Below are 22,901 nucleotides of genomic sequence, written 5' to 3'. Positions count from 1 at the left end.
GATGCAGGTTTGATCCCTGGCCACATTCAGTGAGTTGAGGATCCTGTTTTGCCATGAGCTGAGGTGTAGGTCACAGCTGAGGCTCGGATCTGGCATTGCTGTGCTGTGGCCTAGGTCGGCAGCTGCAGTGCCGACTCAACCTCTAGTCTGGGAACTTCCATATACCTCCCGTGCAGCCCTGAAAAGCGATGTGTGTATATATATATATTTATCTCAGCATTGGACGTCGAAGCTCATGAAACCAGCCTCTCCTGGAATGATTGACAGCTTTACCCTTCCGAGATGGTTAATTCTGCATCACCTTGATTGGCCTTGGGGTGGCCAGGTGAAACATGATTTCTGGGTGTGCCTGTGAGAGTGTTTCTGGGTGAGGTTAGCATTTGAAGCGGTGGACTCAGTAAAGTGGATTATCCCCTCCCCAGCTTGGGGGAGGTGGGGCACCGTCCAATCCCTTGAGGACTGACCAGAACAGGAAGCAGGGACGGGAGGTCGGTTCTCAGCCTGCCTGCACCGCTGAGCTGGGACATCTGTCTTCTCTTTTCGCTGCACCTGCGGCATGTGGACGTTCCCAGGTCGGGGATGGAGCACACCCCATGGCAGTGACCTGAGCCACTGCAATGACAACGTGGGATCCTTAACCCATTGCATCACAAGAGAACTCCTAAAAAACTGTACTTTTAACCACTTATTTTTTTTAAATTTTATTTTGAAATAACTAAGCAAAGAGTCCAGAGAGGTCCCGGGTCCCCTCCACCTGTGTCCCCCCAGTGGTTATGTCTTATATAAAATAGTATGAAGTCAAAACCGGGAAACTGACATTGCTGCAAAATGTGGATGGCGTTCTCTGTCATTTCATCATTTCGTCACACAAGAAGCCTTATATAACCACTGCCAAAGGTAATCTAATTTTTTTCCATCTCAATAGTTTTTCCTTTCATGATCGACTTTTAGAGATTGGCTTGTTTTTTTTTTTTTTTTTGGTCTTTTCTAGGGCTGCACCGGCGGCATATGGAGGTTCCCAGGCTAGAGGTCTAATCAGAGCTGCAGCCGCTGGCCTATGCCAGAGCCACAGCAACACCAGATCCAAGCCTCATCTGTGACCCACACCACAGCTCACAGCAACGCCAGATCCTTAACCCACTGAGCGAGGCCAGGGATCAAACCTGCAACCTCACGGTTCCTAGTTGGATTTGTTAACCACTGAACCATGATGGGAACTCTCTAGAGACTGGCTTTTATCACTCAGCATAACATGCCGGAGATCCAGTCAGGGGAAGGATCTTGTGTTGTGTGTGTGTTGTTGGTCTGTCCCTTTTTCTTTTCCTTTCTTTTCTTTTTTTTAACGGTTTATCCGAATGTGATAGATGTCCAAGCATGGAGCATAGCAGAGTAGACGATTTTTCACCATTTACAGAGGTCTCCCGTTAGCAACACCATCAGACAGTTCATCAGAACCCTATAAATGATATGCTCAAAATTCTGTTTAAAGCGTGTGCTAGACGCAGGAAGTAAAGACTTCTGTATCATCCAAATATTATTATTTGTACTTTTATGCCCATGTTTTATTAAAGATCTGTTCCTTTTCTTGTTGAGGAGTGTTCCTTGGTATGAGGGACATTTGGGGTATTTCCATATTTTGTCTGTTATGGATAAAAATGGCCACATGCAATTATGCATGGAATTTGGGGGGGACATATATTTTCCTTTCTCTGGGATGCATGTCCAGGTGTGCAGTTGCTAGGTGATATTGGAAGTATATGTTTAGCTTTCAAAGAAACTGCCAGGTTATTTTTCAGAGTTAATCCTTTATTTTTAAAAACAGCATGAACACGCCATGGACATGGACATGAAAACACACACACAAAAGCACCAGCATTGCAGAAAAATCTAGTCTTTCCCAGTGCATGGCCCAGTGCCACACCCCCTCCCCTAAACCATTAGCTGGATGTACAGCCGTCATTCCTATATTATCATTCTCAGACTCACCTTTACCCTTCACTGTGGAGGAGTTTCTGTGGAGTAGCTGTAAATTTTTTTTTTTTTTTTTTTTCCTTTTTAACTGATGAGTCCGAATACCATGGTTTATTGAATCATGCCTTATATTTAAGGACTTTAGTTATTTCCAAGTGTTGCTGTCATCAACACATGATGCAATGAATACCTCTGAGATGCATGTCTGTATACATTAGAGTTCCTCAAAGATGAAAGTGGTGACATTGTTGGGTCACAGACATGCACCGATATTGATATCAAGTATTGATATCAACTGATGTATTTCTGATATTGATAGACGCGGCCAAATTCCTTTCCTAAAGAGTGTACCCATCAATACTCCAGCCAGCAATGCATGAAAGTTTCTTCATCTCCTCACCCACTCTTGATAATTTATCAAGTTTTATTAATTTTATTGCTATGATGAGCGAAGAGTATTTCATTGTTATTTTGTATTTCCATAACTAACTTTTTTTTAAAGTTAACCATTTTTAATGCAACTTCTATAAATAACTTTGTATTCTTGGGCCATTATTTTCCCCTAACGGTCTGTCTAAAGGACTGTCTTTTCCTTATGATAGTTAGTAGCTCTCTATGTCTTTTGGATATTTTCTATGTGTTGCAAATATTTCCCCGGATCGGTCACTCATCCATTAAATTACCCAGCTAGCCTCATTTCATTTAGTCTTGTTTTGTGTAGTCACGTTGATCCATCGATCTTTCACTTTAGGTCTCCCGGGTTCTGTTCTTGCCTAAGACGTCTTTCTCGTTTCACATTATAGAAACATTCCCTTATATCTTTTCTACTGTTGTTGGTCTGCTGACTACTGGAGCTGCTGCTTGACGCTCCAGCAGGCGCATTAAGTCTAGATCTTGGGTTATAGCATTATACCAACAAATGTGACCTGATCTGTTACTATGTTTCATCCTCCTGGGCCAAGCATCATTACCATTCATTCCTCAATGGTCCGCCATATTTCTGCTGATGTAAGTTACCAAATCTTGACAGTCTTTTCAAGGATAAGCTCCCTCTTTTCCTAGACAGACTGTTTACTCCTCCCATTGAGATTTTCTAGAATAGACTCTGGACGTGTGGGGGAGGTCTTGAGACGCTCTGGCATCCGCTGTCAAGGTATCTACGTAAGATGAAGGCATTAACACTGTTCCAGCGAGGGGGACTGCAGGACCTCGTCCCAGAGGCAGACACACTGGTATACAGAACAACAAACTCCATTTGGTCAAGGTTAATAGTGTTCAGAGAGAAGTAAGGTTGAATTGCATGTGCTTTGCGAAGAGAGCAGAAATCTCTGAGTCTAGCCTTGTTTTCTCAAAGAGAGCAAGAGCAGCTCTCTTGTCCTAATTTGGTAGAATGTCTAGCTTCTTCACTTGGAGATAAATGATCTTTTCCTTGTTTTTCCTTGGTCTGCAAAAATAAAATGGATGGGGAGAAAGAAGTGGTGAGGAAATGTACATCAAAATAAAGTGGATCATAAACGGAGCAACGCGTGAGTACAAGCTTTGTTCAGGATCAGTCTTGCGTAGGGTTCCCTGTGGTGATGCTTGGAACGAAAACAGACAGAGCTTGGTGAAGAGCTCATGTGGATGCAGCGGTTCCTAAAACTCTCTCCCGAGAGTGGGACCGGCCTATGTTCCTTATTTAAGGTGTTTCACCCATCTCTGTAACACAGAGGTGGGAAATGTCAAAATTTAATTTTCTATTGATTAAAAATGATGACTGCGAAATCTAGGCACTGTTATCAATTCTGCAACTAGAATTTGAGAAATTATTTTTACCAAAGTTCATGTACTTTTCAGAAGTTGTACAAGTAAAAAAGCCATTTAAAGATGTGTTCAGGGACTTCGGCTGTGGCCCAGTGGGTTAAGAATCTGACTCTTGGAGTTCCCGTTATGGCGCGGCAGGAATGAATCTGACCAGCATCCCTGAGGATGCAGGTTTGATTCTTGTCCTTGCTCAGTGGGTTAAGGCTCTGGCATTACTGTGAGCTGTGGTGTAGGTCTCAGATGCGGCTCAGATTCTGGCGTAGGCCTGCAGCTACAGCTCCGGTTTGGCCTCTAGCCTGGGAACCTCCATATGCAGTGGGTGCGGCCCTAAAAAGACACACACACACAAAATCTGACTGTAGCAGCTTGGGTCGCTGCAGAGGTTCGGGTTGGCTCCTCAGTGCTACTCAGTGGGTTAAGGATCCACAGTTGCTGCAGCTGCGGCTTGGGTTCAGTCCCTGGCTGGGGAACTTCCACATGCTGCGAGTGCAGCCATAAAAAAAGATTTGTTCCGATTGCAACTTTTCTCAGTCCTCTCGTCTTTATGAACATCAGAATGTTGCTAGCACTCATTGCAGAAATCCTGCGTTCCTCATTTGCTGTTCCCAGCCTTCTTGACAAGTTTCTGTTGATAAAGCTGAAATCCAGGGGGGTGGGGCTGCTCCTGGGTCCCTGGATCGTCACAGAATCTCCTCCACCCGGAGGCGCTTGGCCTCGCCTCAGTCTCTGGACCAATCTGAGAGATGGGCATGGGAGTAGAAGCTCCCCAAATCACCAAGTGGTGCTGGGGTCCTCTCAGACTCCAGACCTGAGGGTCCAAGGGTGTCGGCTGAGCTCCCAGGGTCTCCATGCCAACAACAGCAACAATAGCAACAAAGCCATAGCAACAGCAGCCACAGCAAGCACAGCAACACAACAGCAGCAGCAGCAGCAGCAACAGCAAGCAGCACAGCAGCAACAGCCCCCAAGCAGCCGGGCGACAGGGAGCTGAACAGAGCCCCGCATGGCCTCCGCCCCACTCGTGGCCCAGCCCTCTGAGGTGAGGAGAGTCCACAAGCCCTGACTCGGGCTGCCAGGACTAGAACCTTCTTGGCTTTGTCGCTTACTGGCCCTGTGAATGGGCAAATCCCTCCCTTGCTCTCACCTTCGTTTTTTTTCAGTTGTCAATGTGGTTAATAATTCTACCTGTTCCACAGGGTTGTTGCAGGGGTTAAATGAGGCGAAACATGCAAACGCCTTGGAAAGCGCTCCCTGAGACCTCTTAGCACACGTTAGCTCCGGTGACCTGATTTTATAGACCTGAGACAGGCTGACAGGGTGAAATAAGGTGGCAAGAGTAAGCCAGAGCTCTCTTGTTCCTAGGATGGGCTCAGGAACAGAATGACTTGGATGGGGGGGGGCATCCCCCCTCCTCGCCGCCGCCGCCAGCTCCGGCTGAGGGTCTGGGATGCTCTGCCTGGGTCAGCTCTTCCTGCCGGAGAAGCCAGCCGGAGCCCAGGGGCCGATTTGACCTGTCCCCCCGCCGACTCCCACCACCTCTGCCTCCTGCCGGCTGCCCCGCCTGGTCCTTCTCTTTGGGGGGCACTGTTGCTCAGCTCTGCCTTAGTCCCCAGCTTCTCACACGCTCCTGAGAACCCCAAGCCTTCCAGACCTGTTCTGTCTGTAAAAGGTGAACACAGTTACGTGATACAGAAAACAGAAAAGGGCAAGTCTTCCTAGACGTACCTGCAGATCACACAGAGAGTGAGGTCATAAGACAGCAACAGGGATAATCAGTGACACACATCTCTTTAGCTACTTTGAACCAGCCTGAGGAAAATGGAAAACTCTCTCACTTATAGGCATGTGTATATCGCTGACCTGCATGTCTCCACCTCAAAACCATTCGGCAGAGATTTAAAAATCTGATTTCCAGTAAGTCATCTGGCTACATAGTTTCCTATTTTATAGATCAGCTATGAATCTTCTATGAAGACTTTTTGGGAGTTCCCGTTGTGGCAGAGTGGTTAATGAATCCGACTAGGAACCATGAGGTTGCGGGTTCCATCCCTGGCCGCGCTCAGTGGGTTAAGGATCCGGTGTGGCCGTGAGCTGTGGTGTAGGTCGCAGATGGGGCTCGGATCCTGTGTTGCTGTGGCTCTGGTGTAGGCCGGCAGCCACAGCTCCAATTGGATCCCTAGCCTGGGAACCTCTGTATGCCTCAGGAGCGGGCGTAGAAAAGGCAAAAAGACAAAAAAAATAAAAAAATAAAAATAAAAGGAATTTCCGGTGGTTATCAGACATATACTGAGCGTCGGGCACCTTATACGTATCTTCTCATCTCATCATTACAAAAATACATGGAGTTGGAAGTGTTGCCCCCATTTACAGATGCAAAGTTAGAGCCTGGAGGAGTTAAGGCCACTTGATAGGACATGTGAAGACCTGGCATCACGTATTACTGCCTTCCTGGCACTGGAGCTGGCGGGGGACAGCCTGGGCAAACCTCACTTGGGGATGCTGTGGAAGGAACTCGGCTTTTATCCCACAACCACTTGGTGAGCCAGGAACTGTGTGTGCCAGGAACTGCGTTTGGGTCCAGCGACACGACAGGACATAGGATGGAGTCTCTGTCTTCAGTGCAGCCTGGGAAGCTGCACTGACTTGGGGGTCTAGGGGGGATGGTTGGTCAAGGTCAAGGATCTCAAAGGCACAGGACATAAGGGAGGCCAGTCTGTGACAGCCTCCAGCGGGCGTGTCCTGCAACGAGCTCAGGGATGGCTCAGTGCCTGCAAATTGTTAATGGGAGGAAACGCCTGCTCAGTGTTACCCAATCCTCTGATTTAAAAACACAACAAAACAAAACAATAAAACAGATACTGGAAATTCAGTTTCTGTGGAATTTCCCACTTAAAAAAAACAGCACATGGGAAGCAAAGCCCTTGAGATCCTGGTGTCCTCTGGGCTGCAGGGCGTGGCCTCTGGCTGAATGCAAAGCCTCTTCCAACTCCAAGCCACTAGGTCTAGGAAAACCTGTAGCACTGTGATTCTGCTGCGGTGACATTTGCCCAAGTACTGAATAAGCGAAATGGGAAGGGTTGGTAGGATGGATACAATTCAGTTCATGGTGCCAATGGGTCAAAAATGGAATGTGGGTAAAATAAATGGAAATACCTAAGCATAAATTTGCAAGGAGTGTGTCATATATTTCTTTTGATTTTTTCTTTTTACGGATGCACCTGTGGCAAATGGAAGTTCCCAGGCTAGGGATCGAATTGGAGCTGCAGCTGCCGGCCGACACCACAGCCACAGCAATGCCGGATTCGAGCTGCATCTGCAACCTACATTACAGCTTGTGGCAATGCCAGATACTTAACCCCCTAAGCAAGGCCAGGGATCGAACCTGCGTCCTCATGGATCCTAGGCAGTTGTGTTTCCGCTGAGCCACGATGGGAACTCCAAATCTGTACGCTTAGTGGTAATATAGCATACTGCCTATTTCCCTGCATTTTTTCCCAGCACGGTACAGCTGACCCTTGAATAACCCAACTTTGAACTGCCTGGGTCCATTTATATGCAGATATTTTTCAATAAATATCTTGGAAATTTTGTGTGTGTGTGATTTGTGACAATTTGAAAAAACTCATGGATGAACCAGATAGCCTAGAAATATTTTTAAAAATTACAAAAGAGTTAGGTAGCTATTAGCCTCTCCTTACCTAGTTCTAAGGTGAGTGATATTTAATATAAAATTAATAATGAGTTCATTTTCTGTTTTATAACTTGGCTCTCCAAGAGTTACATTACTGTACAATATGCCTCTTTTGCAGGCTTGTGTTGGAGAAACTGCCTACCAGCCTATCAGCATAGCTAAGTGGTTTTTTAAGCATGTAACAATATCTCTAATACTGTATTATGAGTATGATTGTAATACTGTGTGCCATAAAAGTTTTATAACAATTCATTCATTAGTGTATAGGCTAGGCTGCCAGGAAGCAATCCTATCCATTCTCTAGGCAACTGTAAAGCTATCACACTGCTGCTTCTTCGTTATCAACGTGTGAATCATTAGGCCTAAAATTTGAATCTTTTTCACATTATCTTTTTATTGTTGATGCCTAGTGTTAGTCCAATGTATAACAGCTACAGTGTTTTGTATCGCACAAGAGAACATTCAAGTAGGTTGTCTGTAAGACTGACAATTTGTCTTACAAACAGATGTCAACTTACCGTATCGGTAACTACACAGTACAGTATTGCAAATATATTTTCTCATCCTTAGGATTTTCTCAGTATTTTCTTTTTTCTAGCTCACCTTATTGTAAGTATACAGTATATAATGCATAGAAAATACAAAATATGTGTTAACTGATTATGTGTTAACTTACCTGCTAAGAGCTTCTGGTAAACAGCAGGCTCTTGGCAGGTAAGTTTTGGGGAGTTGAAGGTTATACGTGGATTTTGGCTGCAGAGGGCGTTGACACCCCAATCTTTGTGTTGTTCAACTGTATTTTGTTCTGACAATCCCAGGGGTATTAGTGGGGTGTTACTTTGTGTTTCTTTTACTATGAAGGAGGCTGAGCATATTTTAATATTTTAGAGCTCTTTCCATCTTCTTTTTCACTGAATTATATTTTGCCCATTTTTCCCTACTGAGAGGTTGCTCTTACGGATTTGTTAGAACTCTTTATATGTTGGGAAAATTAGCCCTTTATGGAATATTTTCTCTAAGTTCTTTTTTATGGTTGTTTGCTTGTTTTGTGTGTTTTTAAGCTGACGGCACTGTGTCAATGCAGAATTTTAAATTTTGATTAAGGCAAACTTTTTTTAATGTGGGTCCTGGATGTGGGGGTGTGTGTCAAATTTTAAAGACCTTTCTCACTATGAAAGGATAAAGGTATTGTCATCTAGTATCTTCATTCTGTTACTGTTTCTTAGTCTTTGATTTCATGTGTATTGATCTCAGTGTATGGTGTGAGGTATAGGTTCGACCTCATCTTTCTTTCCAACTGGCTGCAGAATTTTCCCCAAACCTGTGTTGAATAGCTCATGGAGGAATTCCAACTCCCTACCTCCGCATGGTTTCAGCTTCTTCAATGGTCTCAGGCAAAGTCTTCCCTTTGGTCTCTGGAAGCAGCAGCACCAGGCCTCCAGCAATCAAGCCAACCACAGCTGAAAGCCAAACAGACGCAAATCACATTCGCAACTGAAGCATGCTGGCTCCATAATTAGAGCTCCCCTTATTTCTTTAAAAAAAAAAAAACCCCAAACCAAAAACCAAAAAAAAACCTTCTTTTTTTTTTTGGTGATTTCCTATACTGACAGATTCCTTTGCCATCTCTAACTGCCCTATTCTCCATCATAAATATTTCGCCCATTCCAAACTCTGCTGGATTACAATTCCTTATAGGGACATGAAATACTTAACGTTTTGAGGCAAGGTTATTCTCGGCTAGAGGACAGTGCCATGGTATTAAGATAGGTTGGAGCTGGAAAATAACTCTGAAAAAAAATGCTAAGAAAAGAACAAATAGAAGCCTGCCAATATAAAGCACTTAGTAATGAAAATGAGCCAGGAACTTGAAACATTATTAGCAAAATAAAAGTAATGAGCCATGTAGTACCGTATACCAGCATTAAATAGGATAGCCAGCGCTTTTGGTTCTGATTCAGGTGTTAGGTCAATTCCTCTTGTTCTTTTTTCCTTTGTCTCTAACTATAATTTTTGCAGAGGCTGGGGATAATAGTAAACCTTATGGTGTTTCTGTTTTCCATTAAAGTTTTGGGATTTTCAGGTTACATCTTTATATGTTTGTCTGGAGTAGAAGGTAGGAAGTAGGACGTGGGATCTTTACTAGTTTTGAGTTTCAAAAACTGCCTGCTGGATTCCATTTCTGTAGTCTTAAAACTGGCAAAAATACAGACCATAGCAGACAGTGGTTCAGGGCACTGGCTGCAGCTCCAGGCACCTGGGTCCAGTCCTGAGCCCTCCTCGTGCTGGTCCTGGAGCCCTGAGAAGTTCTGCCATCTCCCCGATGCTCCAGACTTCCCCCTACAGAAAGTGGGTCGGGGTATCTGTACCTCAAAGGCTTATTATGAGGCTGAAATGAACTCATCTTTGTTAAGCTTTTAGAAAAGTACTTGGCACGTGGTATGAACTAAATAGCTAACCTCTCAAGGTCTTTCCAGACCTCGAAAGATTCGAGTGGTTGTAACTCATGCAAACGAGAAATATATTCCACTGGCTTTGAGTCTCTAAAGTGTGTGGTCTTTGAAGAATATATCAGAAGCATCATCTATTTAGTATTTCATATTTGCAAACATAGGTCTGCTAAGGAAGCAAGATACCCCTTATCAATTTTTTCCAGGGTTCTTTCAACCAGGACTTTCCAATGTATTAATTTGTTGTTCAGGCTTCTCAGTGACCCCTTCTGGCTGTGTCGAGAGCACAGTGCCATTATTGTATGAAAAGAGAAAGAAGTTAAAACGTAAAACTGTTAGGTGGGCTTCCTGCCAGCTGTTAAAGGTTGGCGAGAGAAGGAAAGTTCCAGCGAACATAAAATTGGGAATTGTCTCTGTGTTTACTTCACATGTTGAACTGCAGTTAACATCTTGTCTTTTCGAGGGAAAGGCAGGGTGTGAGGGAAGGTTGGTGATGGTCCCTGTGGGTCTGGGCTCTGCCTTTTTAGTTAACTGGCACTGGGAGAACAAACAGTAGTGAAGTTATCTGCTACCCATGGGTCACCTAGGGACGTGGCCGAGATTGAAGTGAAAGGAAAGATCTAGAGCCTGCGATGGGGCTTCCTCTGGATGGAAAGGGGTTCCTGGGGTCAGGACCCTCCGCCAGTGTCGGGGCAGGAAGGAGTCTGGGGCAGGACATCTCAGCGGTGCCAGCTGCTCTGTGGCCAAAGCATGATTATCTCCAATAAAGACCTCGTGTTCTATCGGCTTTGGCCATCTCCCGGCGGAGCTGGAATGTGGAGGCGTTCGCTGGGTCCATTTCGAGGGAGACTTCTAGCAGCAGTTTGGAACTTTTGCTGGCATGGAAAACCTCCCCTCACAACTCCCTTGAGAAGAAGGAAAGAGAGACTCAGGTGTGATCATGCGCAGGGTAGAGAGGAAAGCCGTCTGCTGTGCCCCTGGGGGGCGTCTGAGATGGTCTTTGCCTTCCTCCCCCAGATGAGGCCAGTCTTGTGTGTCAGTGGGGGAAAGGGTCACATTTTCGGCACATTAAAAGAAGGACTCAGGGAGTTCCTGCTGTGGCTCAGTGGAAAGGAATCTGACTGGTATCCATGAGGACGCAGGTTCGATCCCTGGCCTCGCTCAGTGGGTTAAGGATCCAGTGCTGCCTTGAGCTGTGGCGTAGGTCACAGACATGGCTCAGATCCTGCACTGCTGTGACTGTGGTGGGGGCCGGCAACTGCAGCAGCTCCGATTCAGCCCCCAGCCTAGGAACCTCCATATGCCGAGGGTGTGGTCCTAAAAAGACAAATCGATAAATAAATAAAAGAAGGACTCAGAACGAGTCTTAAAGAAGCCTGAAGTGAGTGCCTCGGGGCCAACACTGGGAAGGTGACTGCCACGTGTGTGAATCTGGAGCCACGTCTGTGTGGACAGACACAGAGGAGAGGACCTGTCTTGCCTCTGTGAGAAAAGGCGATGGAGCTGAAAGGACGAGGTGCCCAGGGTCAGCCCCGTCCAGTCCTGGGCTTGTGTTCAGCAGTGCTGATAATTCGGTTTGTCCTTCTGCTTCCGTCCTGCAGGCTGGTCAGGGAGGGGGCGAGCTCAGCGTCGGTACATCCTTCAGGCTCAGAGGGAAGTGCTGTGTCCGTGCTCCTTACACCTGACTGCCAAGGCATCTGAGGATGGGGTGCCCGGCACCCACACAGCTGTGCCTTTAATGCAGATGAGTTTTCTTTAAAAAATTTTTTTTGCGTAAGCTGCATCATATATATATTCTCTTCTTCGACTTCTTCTTCTTTTTTTTTTTGGCAGCACCGGCAGCAGGCAGAAGTTCCTGCGCCAGGGATGGAACCCTAGCCGTGGCACTGACAACGCTGTATCCTCAATGGCGAGGCCATCAGGGCATGCCCCTCAACTTATTTTTTCACTCAACCTCATCTTGGTGGCATCTATCTATGTTGATTTATCTCCCTCTGGGGATCCATTCTCGTTTCTATGGAGCAGAAGTTGGCCTATACGCCAAACCCAGCTGGCCGTGTTTTGACAACGTTTCCACGAGGGTGTTTGTCTTTTGTTGATTTATGGAGGTTCTTCCCATAGCCTGGAGCCCAATCCTGTGTTGGCGATATTATTGCAAGTATCTCCTTCTGGGAAGTTGGCTCCTCACTTTCAATGGTGTCTGCTGGTCTTGAAGGGTCTCCTGGGGAGGTGGGAGTGGGGCGCCACGGCGCTCTCTGGGGTCACAAAAGCTGGTGGTGGAAATGCCAGGGAGCATTCACTCACTTGAACTCTTGCTGAAGGCAGAGCTTCTGCCTGGGTAATTCGCTAATGCATGTTCCCCCCTTCTTTTGAAGGCTGCAGGTGTGGCATATGGAAGTTCCCAGGCTAGGGGTTGAATCGGAGCTGCAGCTGCCGGCCGACACCACAGCCACAATGCGGGATATTTTATCCCACTGAGTGAGGCCAGGGATCAAACCTGCATCCTCATGGATGCTAATTGGGTTCTTAACCCACTGAGCCATGACGGGAACTCCTCACTAATGCATTTTCTTAATCTTGGTCTTCATTTTCCCTGGGTTTGGAAATTGCTCTTTGCAAAACCTTAACCACCTTTCTTTGAAGTAATGAAGAAAAGGTTTGTAGTTTTCTACCTCTGGGCCTAGAGGAGGCAGAAAGAGTGAGTTCTTGGACAAAGAGACCCCAGGGAAGTGGCAGAAGTCAGTGAGGAGAGAGGGTATCCTCAGGGGAACTTGCTTCCCCTTCACTCGCCCGTGACTTTGCACCTGCACAGGCACGAGTCCTCGTGGCTCCCAGACCTGAGGGTTAGTGGCTGCTCATACTGCCACTGATGCTGGGATTACGACGCTAGTACAAATGACTAGTCAGGTGAGGTAGTTACATAGGCATGATGTCTATTTGGAGGTGGAAAAATGGAGGCCCCTGGAAGAATAGGATTTCAGTCAAAGGCATCTCTGAGGCTTTCTTACCAAAGACCACCAGTGGGAGCTCGTGCCAGATGTCGGTGAGCCGGTAGACCAGGAACGGCGTAATGATGCCACCGATGTCACACATTGAGGAGCACACGAGGACCCCAAGGTTCCTGAAACACAGGACACTGATGTACCTTTCGACTTATCACAGGACAGTAACTGAGAGAGGATGTCCGTGTTATTTTCAACACGCAGAAATGACACCAAGTACTCAATTCTGTTCATAGTCTGTGGTACCTGTTTTGCTCTAACTTTCTTAAAGATTTTTAATTGGGGGCAGGGGGCAATTCTTGCTTTTTACTCTCATCGCAGCTCTGCTGCTCTGTTCTGTGGTCCTCCTTGGGCTGTCCCCCCTCCTGTGGCCGTTTGGTCACCCTCTCCAGCGGCGCGGTACCTTCTGTTCTCATCACACGGCTTCTGTGTTTGACCTCAGCCTGTAAGTGTGAGGTGTGAACTGGCTACTGTCTTGACCTGGTCTTGTCTTGCCTTACCCTGGATTTTGAAGACAAAGGTGTCTTCCCTAGTGATTTTCACACTAAGTCAGAAAGAGAAAGACAAACACCATAAGATATGACCTATATGTGGAATCTAAACTATGACACAAAGGAACTTAACTATGAAGCAGAAGCAGACTCAGAGACAGAGAAGAGACTTGTGTGTCCCAAGGTGGGGGCGGGGGAAGGATGGGGAGTTTGGGGTTAGTCGATGCAAACTATCATGTATAGTATGGATGAACAACAAGGCTCTCCTGCAGAGCCCATGAAACTACACTCAATAGCCTGCGATAAACCAGAGTGGAAAAGAAAAAATATATATGTATAACTGAATCACTTTGCTGTACAGCAAAAATTAACACAGTAAATCAATGCTAATAAAATTAAAAACAAACAACAACAAAAAGAGCAAAAGTTCTCTGCTGGCACCTGTGGCCATTCTCACCAGTAAACAAATGTCCCGATGGCCCCCTTCATGCTGAGGGAAGCTTCTCACCTGATGAAGGTGGGGTACAGCTCCGCGTTGACCAGGCAAACCATCTCATAGGCCATCGTGATGCCCATTCTGCCCAAGCACAGGACTGTTATTCTCAGCCAGTGTGGATCTGAGGGGAAAAACACAAACACTTACACATGCTTCCTGGTTTCCAATCGGTGCTCCGGAATGGGGTTTGCACGGAGAAAGTCCACACTCCAGAATAACACAAAAACAAACAATCGGTTCTTCTCCAGACTCGAGACAATTCAGCAAAATTCCCCATGTCTGCTTGTTTTAGCCTCAGACACAACTCTGATAGCTCCTCAGTGTGGCCCCTGGTCATTAATGACGATGGGATTATGCCAGCTTCCAAAGCTGGGCCAACTTCAGCCCACAGAGGTCACCCAGAAGAAATAGCAAAAGATGGGCATGTATTAAATAACTGTCAACAAACCAAGCCCCTGGTTGTTAATAAGACTCTGTTTCAGAGGCTGTTGCTTCCCCTTATTAGGAAAGCATTTCCCCAGGAAAGAGAGGACCCGAATGGTAGTTCATGGTTGGCATTTACTTACGTTTTCTCCTTTATTTGGCAGGGAAGGAGTTCCCATTGTGGCTCAGTGGTAATGAGTCCAACTAGCACCCATGAGGACGGAGGTTGGATCCCTGGCCTCGCTCAGTGGGTTAAGGATCCAGACCCGCAGTGTGGATCGAAGATGTGGCTTGGATCCCGCGTTGCTGTGGCTGTGACATAGACGAGAAGCTGCAGCTCCGATTCCACCCCTAGCCTGGAAAAGTCCTTATGCCACTGGTGCAGCCCTAAAAAGACCAAAGGGAAAAACAGATTCTGCAGGGACGTCAGGGGGGTTTCCTAAATCATGTCTGCGGAACGCTGGGAAAGACGGTAGTCCGGGCCTGCTCTCCCCAAAGCCCATGTGCTCTCTGCTCCGGGCCAGCTCCATGGCCTGGAGCAGGCCCCCTGGCCTCTCTGGTTATCGTCTATCTGAAAACTGGTGGGTGTGATTACATCAGGCCGCCACTGGGTGTCACTGTTCTTAGAGGCGGGTTTGCTCAGAGAGCCTCCCAGATGTTTCCTTCATTCTTTCCAATCATAATTTAACGCCACCGTTAAATTACATGTTCTTCCCGTCAAGTGGCCCTGCCGCCTTCTCCTCCCAGGGTCTTGGAGGACGAGAGCCTGGCTGGGCCGGACACTTACCCTCAGGGATAAAGACCGAGGCCAGACAGGCTGCCCCTGCCACCACGTTTGACGCAGCCCAGGGATGACGGCGACCTAGGCGGTCGATGGTGAGGAGGATGAGGAGGGCGGCTGGGAATTCCACCAGGGCTGAGTAGAAGAAGTCCAGGTAGAGGTTGCTCCCGGCGAGGCCCATGTGCATGACAAGGCCCTGGTAGAGAACAGCGCTCGTGAACCTGAGCAGAGAGGAGAGCTCAGGTCAAGCCAAGCGCCCAGAGAGTCAGCAGAAGGCTGTGGGTCTTTCTTTGTCCTTGTCTTGGTCCCCTTCCCGATGGCCCACGGCTTCTCCACTACCTGACCCACTGTGGTGACTGGTCGTGACCCCGGAATCGGGAAGAGGGGAAGAATTAGGCTAACACCCCTGGCCAATTGAGCGGCGAGAGGAACTGACTTACTAGAGTGATTGACTTAGTAAAACTGCATCAGGTTATTCCTGATTTGCTGTTTCTCTCTTTATGGTCTTCTAACGCAGTGGTCATCACAGGGATTGACTATTGAATCCAAACGTCGGGGACCAAGGAGACCAAACGGGCACCAAATTCCCAAAGAGGTACAGACTCCCCCTTTTTTTGGGCTACAGTCAAGGCATGCGGAAGGTGCTGAGCCAGGGGCGGAAGCCGCGCCACAGCAGTGGCAGTGCTTTCACCGGGCCACCAGGGGATATTCCAGTAGAGCCCTGCTTTTGATCATTTATCCTCTGACCTGCCACAAGCAACACTCATTGGGTTGCCTAAAAGTACGCAAGGTCTGTAAGGGAAAATATGAGGAGACTCAGCAGGAGTCGCAGTTCCTCAGAAAAGAAAAGGACGATGAGGCCAAATTTCACTGATAGATTTTACACGCAACATGGAGAAGGGCTGAATCAATTCCTGATGAGCTTTGCTTTCGTCAGTGACTGTGACTCTTCCTTTGGCTGCTGTGAGGTCTCCCAGGGATGCCCACAGTGAGGGGATGCCGGCTGTGCCAAAGGAGGCCGATGCAGGGCCCGTGGTCCACGGATGGTGAGGGGTGGTCAGGCTTGAGTTCCTGGACTGCGGAGCCAGTGGCTTTTGCTTGTGGTTTATTCTTGTTTGAGAAGCTAATTTTTTTTTCTTCTCCAGGTCGAAAAGAGAAAGAAAAAGCCCTTTTTTTTGCCAGTCTCATACCAATGGGGAGAGATCTACATTTACCATCAGTTTGGACGATATATTAGAATCGCCTGGAGGGTTTTAAAAGCATTGGTTCCATTGGGTTGTGATGATCCTTGTACAACTATAAATGTCATAAAATTCATTGAGTAATAATACAAAAAAAAAGAAAGAAAAAAGAGAAGGAAAAATAAATTGGTTCCCCGGGCTCTTCCGTCCAACAATGAAATCTGTGCCTTTGTAGGGGAGGGCTCTGGCCTTGGTAGTTTATAACCTCCCAGGAGATTCTGAGACAAAGCCCAAGTTGGGAAGGTAGTGATCTCTGAAGTTGGGACTGTAAGCTGATTCCAAATCTGCTTGGGAAAAACGACTTCAGGAAAACCTGCTATGAACGAGCCCACTTGCCATCCACCATTGAGGCCTGCTGGACCCAGGCTCGGTTTGAAGGTATGTTTGGCCCCTTGATGTGGGCGACTGGGATTAGAAGCATTGGAGGGATTTCTAAGGGAAAAATATTCCTTACCAGTTGTACATCAGGATCAGAGTGTGTTTCCTTATCTGAGGAGTTCTGACCAAGTCAAGAAATGAGGGCTTCAACTTCTCGCCAACTTCCTCATCAGGCCTGAGGCTCTGAGAACAGAAACAAGACCAGCTTTGTGTATTTGATGATGCCGTCCTGGGGTCACTCAGGGAACAATGATAATACTTGACCCTTGCTGAGGGCTTTTAATGCGCCCAGGACTAGCTAAACCTTTCACACGCAGCAGCTCGTTGAAGCATCCCAACTACCCGAAATGTTAGGTCTGTTTTTCATCCCATTACACAAGAGGAAGCTGGGCCACGGAGAAGTGAGGTCACTCATGCAGGTATATAAAGTGACACTATTGGTAAAAGCACAGCGGGTAAAATTGAGGTCCAGCCCACGGGCCCTGGGGCCTGGGGGTGTTGACCCGACGTCTTGGCACACCCCGACCATGTGGCACAAGGGTCACAAGACTGTGCTCTGGGAAGCTGGCACTCAGACCAGCCTCAGCGTCGCCTGGAGCTCGTCAGAATGAAAGATCTCAGGCCACAGGCCAGCCAGACTGAACCCGAATCTGCGTTGTCACAAGGTCCCAGGGGAATCCGGGTCTGGAAGGACCCGGTAGGTGGAGGCGGGGACGTGCCATCCTCAGGGTTCAGGGGCTGAACCCTTGTGGGAACGGCTCCCCTCTGCCTCTGTCCTGAGCAGCGTGTTATAGTGCGTGAAGGACCCCGGAACACCGGGAAGAAGCCTCCAGAACACCAGCTACGATCAGCCTTCCTGCCCCCGCCTGAACTCTGAGACCCACAGATGCTTTGTTCCCTGGCCAGTTTCTGAGAGGATCTGGAATCTAAGAATCAGTGCTAATGCCACTGGAAAGAAGGTCTATTCCAACCTCCCAGGAGAAAGTGAAGAAAAAGTCCTTTGAGCCCCTAAATCCTCACTCTGAATGTCACCTAAATCTCAAATTCTTACAAATCGCCAGTCTTAGGTCCTCATTCAGAAATGATTTACTCTTTTTTTTTTTTTTTTCCCTGCACCCATGGCCTATGGAACTTCCTGGGCTGGGGATCAAACCTGTGCCACAGCAGTGATCAGAGCCACTGCAGTGACAATGCCGGATCCTTAAACTGCAGCACCACCAGAGAGAACTCCAGTTTACTAATCTTTCAATAAAATGTCTTAATACCTTGCTTTTCTCTTTTCTAGGCCCTGTCAGATGAAACGGTTTAAATGAAAGGGGATGAGGTCTGGTAAAGGCAAGTCACTAAATGCAACGAAAAATGGACACTTCAGCAATTTCTTCTATTCAAGAAGGCAGGGGATTGCTTAAAATTTGGGGGGAGAATTTCTATCTAAAATTTTAAAAGTCCTAAGAAATTATTTGTGTTTGAAGAATCTCGCCTCTGGGGACACCTTCCTCCCCAAGGGTGCTGATGGACACACGGACAAACCAGTCGTCGGGTCCTGGGCACGGGGGCTGTGCCATCTCGAGATAGAAGCTCCTCATTGGACTTTTACGTGACGTTTGATTGCCTTTTTGTTTTACGTTTTTCATCTGCTTAAACCATTCTACCAGGGAACTGCAATCTTAGGACAAAGGGCATGTCCCGTCGCATATGCTAGGCCCTGCTGTGGCTTCCGGTTGAGACAGTGCCTGGTTTTCTGAATCCTCCCTGGATTTGACCTGATTTGAGGCTTCAATCGCTGGCTCACCTGAAGAGAGGCAGGTAGAGATTTTCCGTTTTTCTTTGCGATGTGTTTAATGATACTCATGGCTTTAGCGTTTTTGTTCTGGGAGATCAGCCACCTGGGGGACTCAGGTACACACCTAGGGCACAGGACAGGTGTCATCAGTGCTGTTAGGTGGAAGAGAAAATCCTGCCCCCTCCACTACCGCTCCCTCTCCCCCCATGGTTATAATCACATTCCCGTGGGGGATCTTATAGTGAGGTTTGGTTGGACCCACAAAGGAAAAAGAGTGGGGGGGCTGCACAGCAAGGAAGCCATCAACAAAATGAAAAGGCAGCTTACTGAAGGAGAGACAATGTTTGCAAACCATGTATGTGGTAAAGGATTAATATCCAAAACATATCAAGAACTCATACAACCCAACAGCCAAAAACCCAAGCAATTTGATTTAAAAATGGGCAGAAGGCGTTCCCGTTGTGGCGCAGTGGTTAATGAATCCGACTAGGAACCATGAGGTTGTGGGTTCGGTCCCTGCCCTTGCTCAGTGGGTTAAATATCCGGTGTTGCTGTGAGCTGTGGTGTAGGTTGCAGACGCGGCTTGGATCCCGCGTTGCTGTGGCTCTGGCACAGCTCTGATTTGACCCCTAGCCTGGGAACCTCCATATGCCACGGAAGCGGCCCAAAGAAATAGCAAAAAGACAAAAAAAAAAAAAATGGGCAGAAAAGGAATACAAAAATACGATAACTTTTAAAATTGCACCTCACACAATCAAACACCTCGGAATACACCTGACCAAGGAGGTAAAAGACCTATATGCCGAGAACTATAAAACTTTAATCAAAGAAATCAAAGAAGATGTAACGAAATGGAAAGATATTCCATGTTCCTGGATTGGAAAAATCAATATTGTGAAAATGGCCATCCTACCCAAAGCAATCTACAGATTCAGTGCAATCCCTATCAAATTACCCATGACATTTTTCACAGAACTAGAGCAAACAATCCAAACATTTATATGGAACAACAAAAGACCCAGAATCGCCAAAGCAATCCTGAGAAACAAAAACCAAGCAGGAGGCATAACTCTCCCAGACTTTAAGAAATACTACAAAGCCACAGTCAGCAAGGCAGTGTGGTACTGGTATCAAAACAGACAGACAGACCAATGGAACAGAATAGAGAACCCGGAAGTAAACCCTGACACCTATGGTCAATTAATCTTTGACAAGGGAGGCAAGAACATAAAATGGGAAAAAGAAAGTCTTTTCAGCAAGCATTGCTGGGAAACCTGGACAGCTGCATGCAAAGCAATGAAACTAGAACACACCCTCACACCATGCACAAAAATAAACTCCAAATGGCTGAAAGACTTAAATATACGACAGGACACCATCAAACTCCTAGAAGAAAACATAGGCAAAACACTCTCTGACATCAACCTCATGAATATTTTCTCAGGTCAGTCTCCCAAAGCAACAGAAATAAGAGCAAAAATAAACCCACGGGACCTAATCAAACTGAAAAGCTTTTGCACAGCAAAGGAAACCAAAAAGAAAACAAAAAGACAACTTACAGAATGGGAGAAAATAGTTTCAAATGATGCAACTGACAAGGGCTTAATCTCTAGAATATATAAACAAGTTATACAACCCAACAGCAAAAAAGCCAATCAATCAATGGAAAAATGGGCAAAAGACCTGAATAGACATTTCTCCAAAGAAGATATACAGAAGGCCAACAAACACATGAAAAAATGCTCAACATCGCTGATAATAAGAGAAATACAAATCAAAACTACCATGAGATACCACCTCACACCAGTCAGAATGGCCATCATTAATAAATCCAAAAATAACAAGTGCTGGAGGGGCTGTGGAGAAAAGGGAACCCTCCTGCACTGTTGGTGGGAATGTAAACTGGTACAGCCACTATGGAGAACAGTTTGGAGATACCTTAGAAATCTATACATAGAACTTCCACTCTTGGGCATCTATCCGGACAAAACTCTACTTAAAAGAGACACATGCACCCGCATGTTCATTGCAGCACTATTCACAATAGCCAGGACATGGAAACAACCCAAATGTCCATCACAGATGATTGGATTCGGAAGATGTGCTATATATACACAATGGAATACTACTCAGCCATCAAAAAGAATGACATAATGCCATTTGCAGCAACATGGATGGAACTAGAGAATCTCATCCTGAGTGAAATGAGCCAGAAAGACAAAGACAAATACCATATGATATCACTTATAACTGGAATCTAATATCTAGCACAAATGAACATCTCCTCAGAAAAGAAAATCATGGACTTGGAGAAGAGACTTGTGGCTGCCTGATGGGAGGGGGAGGGAGTGGGAGGGATCGGGAGCTTGGGCTTATCAGACACAACTTGGAATGGATTTACAAGGAGATCCTGCTGAATAGCATTGAGAACTTTGTCTAGATACTCATATTGCAACAGAACAAAGGGTGGGGAAAAAATGTAATTGTAATGTATACATGTAAGGATAACTTGATCCCCTTGCTGTACAGTGGGAAAATAATAAAAAAAATGGGCAGAGTATCTGAATAGACATTTTTCCAAAGAAGACCTACAAATAGCCAACAGGTGTATGAAAAGATGCTCAACTTCACTAATCCCCAGAGAAATGCAACTCAAAACTACAATGAGATATCACCTCACACCTGTCAGGATGGCTATCATCAGAAAGACAAGAAATAGGAGTTCCACTGTAGCTCAATGGCTTAAGAATCTGACTGCAGCAGCTTGGGTTTCTCCAGAGGTGTGGGTTTGATCCTCAGCCAGGCACAGTGGGTTAAAGAATCCAGTGTTGCTGCAGCTGTGACTTGCATTCAATCCCTGGCTCAGGAATTTCCATATGCCATGGGTGAGGCCATTAAAAAAAAAAAGACAAGAAATAATAAGTGTTGATGAGAATGTGGAGGAAAGGGGACTGTGGTGCTTTGTTGGTGGGACTGTAAATTGGTATAGCTGCTGGGGAAAACACTATGAAGCTTCCTTTGAAAAATTAAAAATAGAACTACCTCACGACCCCCAAATTCCACTTCTGGATGTTTATCCCAAGAAAAGAAAAACACTAACTGGGAAAGATATATGCTTCCACATATTCATTGCATTATTACTTAGGTAGCCAAGATAAGGAAGCATCCCTCAGTACACACAGAGGGATTGCTTTACGAGCCCTTGTGTACACCAAAGTCCCTGGGTACTCCTGTCCCTTAAAGAAAATACCATAGTAAAGGAAATACAGTCAGCGCCTCCCTCCTCAAGTTTCACATCTGGGGATTCAACCAATAGCAGATTGTAATTTCACAGATGCAAAACATATGCCTGTGTATATTTGATGATGATGATGGTGATGATGAGAGGGGATCTCCCAAGGAGAATGAGATGAGACATTGAGATCAGATGGTGCAACAATTTCAAAGCCAGCCAGCCCACATTGGGAAGGTGAAGGACTTGAGAACCAGGTCAGAGAAGGCAGGGACTGGAGGTGGCTAACTTAGCAGGGGGAAGGCAGGATGGGTTCTGAGAGGCATATCCAAATACTTTAAGAACTGCCTAGTTGAACAGAAAGTAAGGTAAATTTTGAGGCTGTGAGTGTAGAGTTAGGAACACTGGGTAAACTCCATGGGAATGGGAATCCTTGCTCAGGGAAATGTCTCTTGAACCCGAGCTCGGGTTTGCTGGTTGATGGTCATCCTTGACGCTGTTGAAGCAGAGGCTGGATGATCAGCCATTGGGGGCCGTGCTGTGGGACTGGACTTCCGCCCTGGACAGGAAGCTGAGCCAGAGCTCCCCAGGTGTGCTGATAGCCTCCTGGGACGGTCCGTCAAGACAAGTGAAGAGCTGACCCCAACCAGCTCCTTCTGTGACGTCCACACCCCTGAGCCCCTCTAACCCTTCCTTTCTCTCCATGGGTGCCACCTCCCAATTCTTCCATCCTGGCTCCTCGTCCTCAACTTGGACTTCAAAAACAGGTGTTTTTTTTGTGTTCTGCCCTACCCCTTCCACTCCTGGCCCCGTTCATTTTCTCTGGGCCGTCCCATCCAGCCCACAGCTGCCACAGACATGAATTGGACTTGAATTCCTCATCCTTAAGCTTCGCTGCCCTGGATGTCTGCACGGAGATGTCCTTCCAGGGTCTCAAATTCCAAATGCCCAAAGCTCATCTTTCCTTCCAAATCCGCCCCCCTTCTCCTGTTCCTTATTTCTGAACAACACACGGACCCACAAGCCTACACTCTGGGTGTCATCCACTAGGGACCTCCTCTCTCTAAACCTCCACAATTTAGTCTGTCACCAAGCTCTGTCATTGCCACCTTATTAAAGTTTATAATGTTTCCTCTTCACACCTACAACTTCTGCCTTA

At 46.6% G+C, this 22,901-nt stretch overlaps 1 protein-coding gene and 1 long non-coding RNA gene across 3 annotated transcripts in view; one reads left to right on the top strand and one right to left on the bottom strand.

Moving 5' to 3' along the window:
- The window catches only part of SLC22A2 (solute carrier family 22 (organic cation transporter), member 2), a 34,141-nt gene continuing 13,025 nt past the window's right edge, over nucleotides 1,786-22,901 (bottom strand). Inside the window, exons 5-11 of one of the 2 annotated variants that reach the window (XM_021082434.1) lie at nucleotides 18,520-18,634; nucleotides 16,804-16,910; nucleotides 15,115-15,329; nucleotides 13,917-14,025; nucleotides 12,924-13,036; nucleotides 8,826-8,925; nucleotides 1,786-3,415 (exon numbers count right to left, since the gene is read on the bottom strand). In XM_021082434.1, coding sequence (XP_020938093.1) covers nucleotides 3,349-3,415; nucleotides 8,826-8,925; nucleotides 12,924-13,036; nucleotides 13,917-14,025; nucleotides 15,115-15,329; nucleotides 16,804-16,910; nucleotides 18,520-18,634 — 826 coding nt within the window. In that variant the 3' untranslated portion in view covers nucleotides 1,786-3,348. 2 annotated transcript variants of the gene reach the window in all.
- On the top strand, nucleotides 15,336-18,508 carry LOC102165795. Its single transcript, XR_002342305.1, has 3 exons — nucleotides 15,336-15,703; nucleotides 16,254-16,727; nucleotides 18,013-18,508. It is a non-coding gene; the product is annotated as an uncharacterized LOC102165795 (long non-coding RNA).

This window comes from Sus scrofa, chromosome 1 (assembly GCF_000003025.6).
Source record: "Sus scrofa isolate TJ Tabasco breed Duroc chromosome 1, Sscrofa11.1, whole genome shotgun sequence".
Lineage (NCBI taxonomy): Eukaryota > Metazoa > Chordata > Mammalia > Artiodactyla > Suidae > Sus > Sus scrofa.
This window is presented reverse-complemented; position numbering and strand designations above follow the sequence as displayed.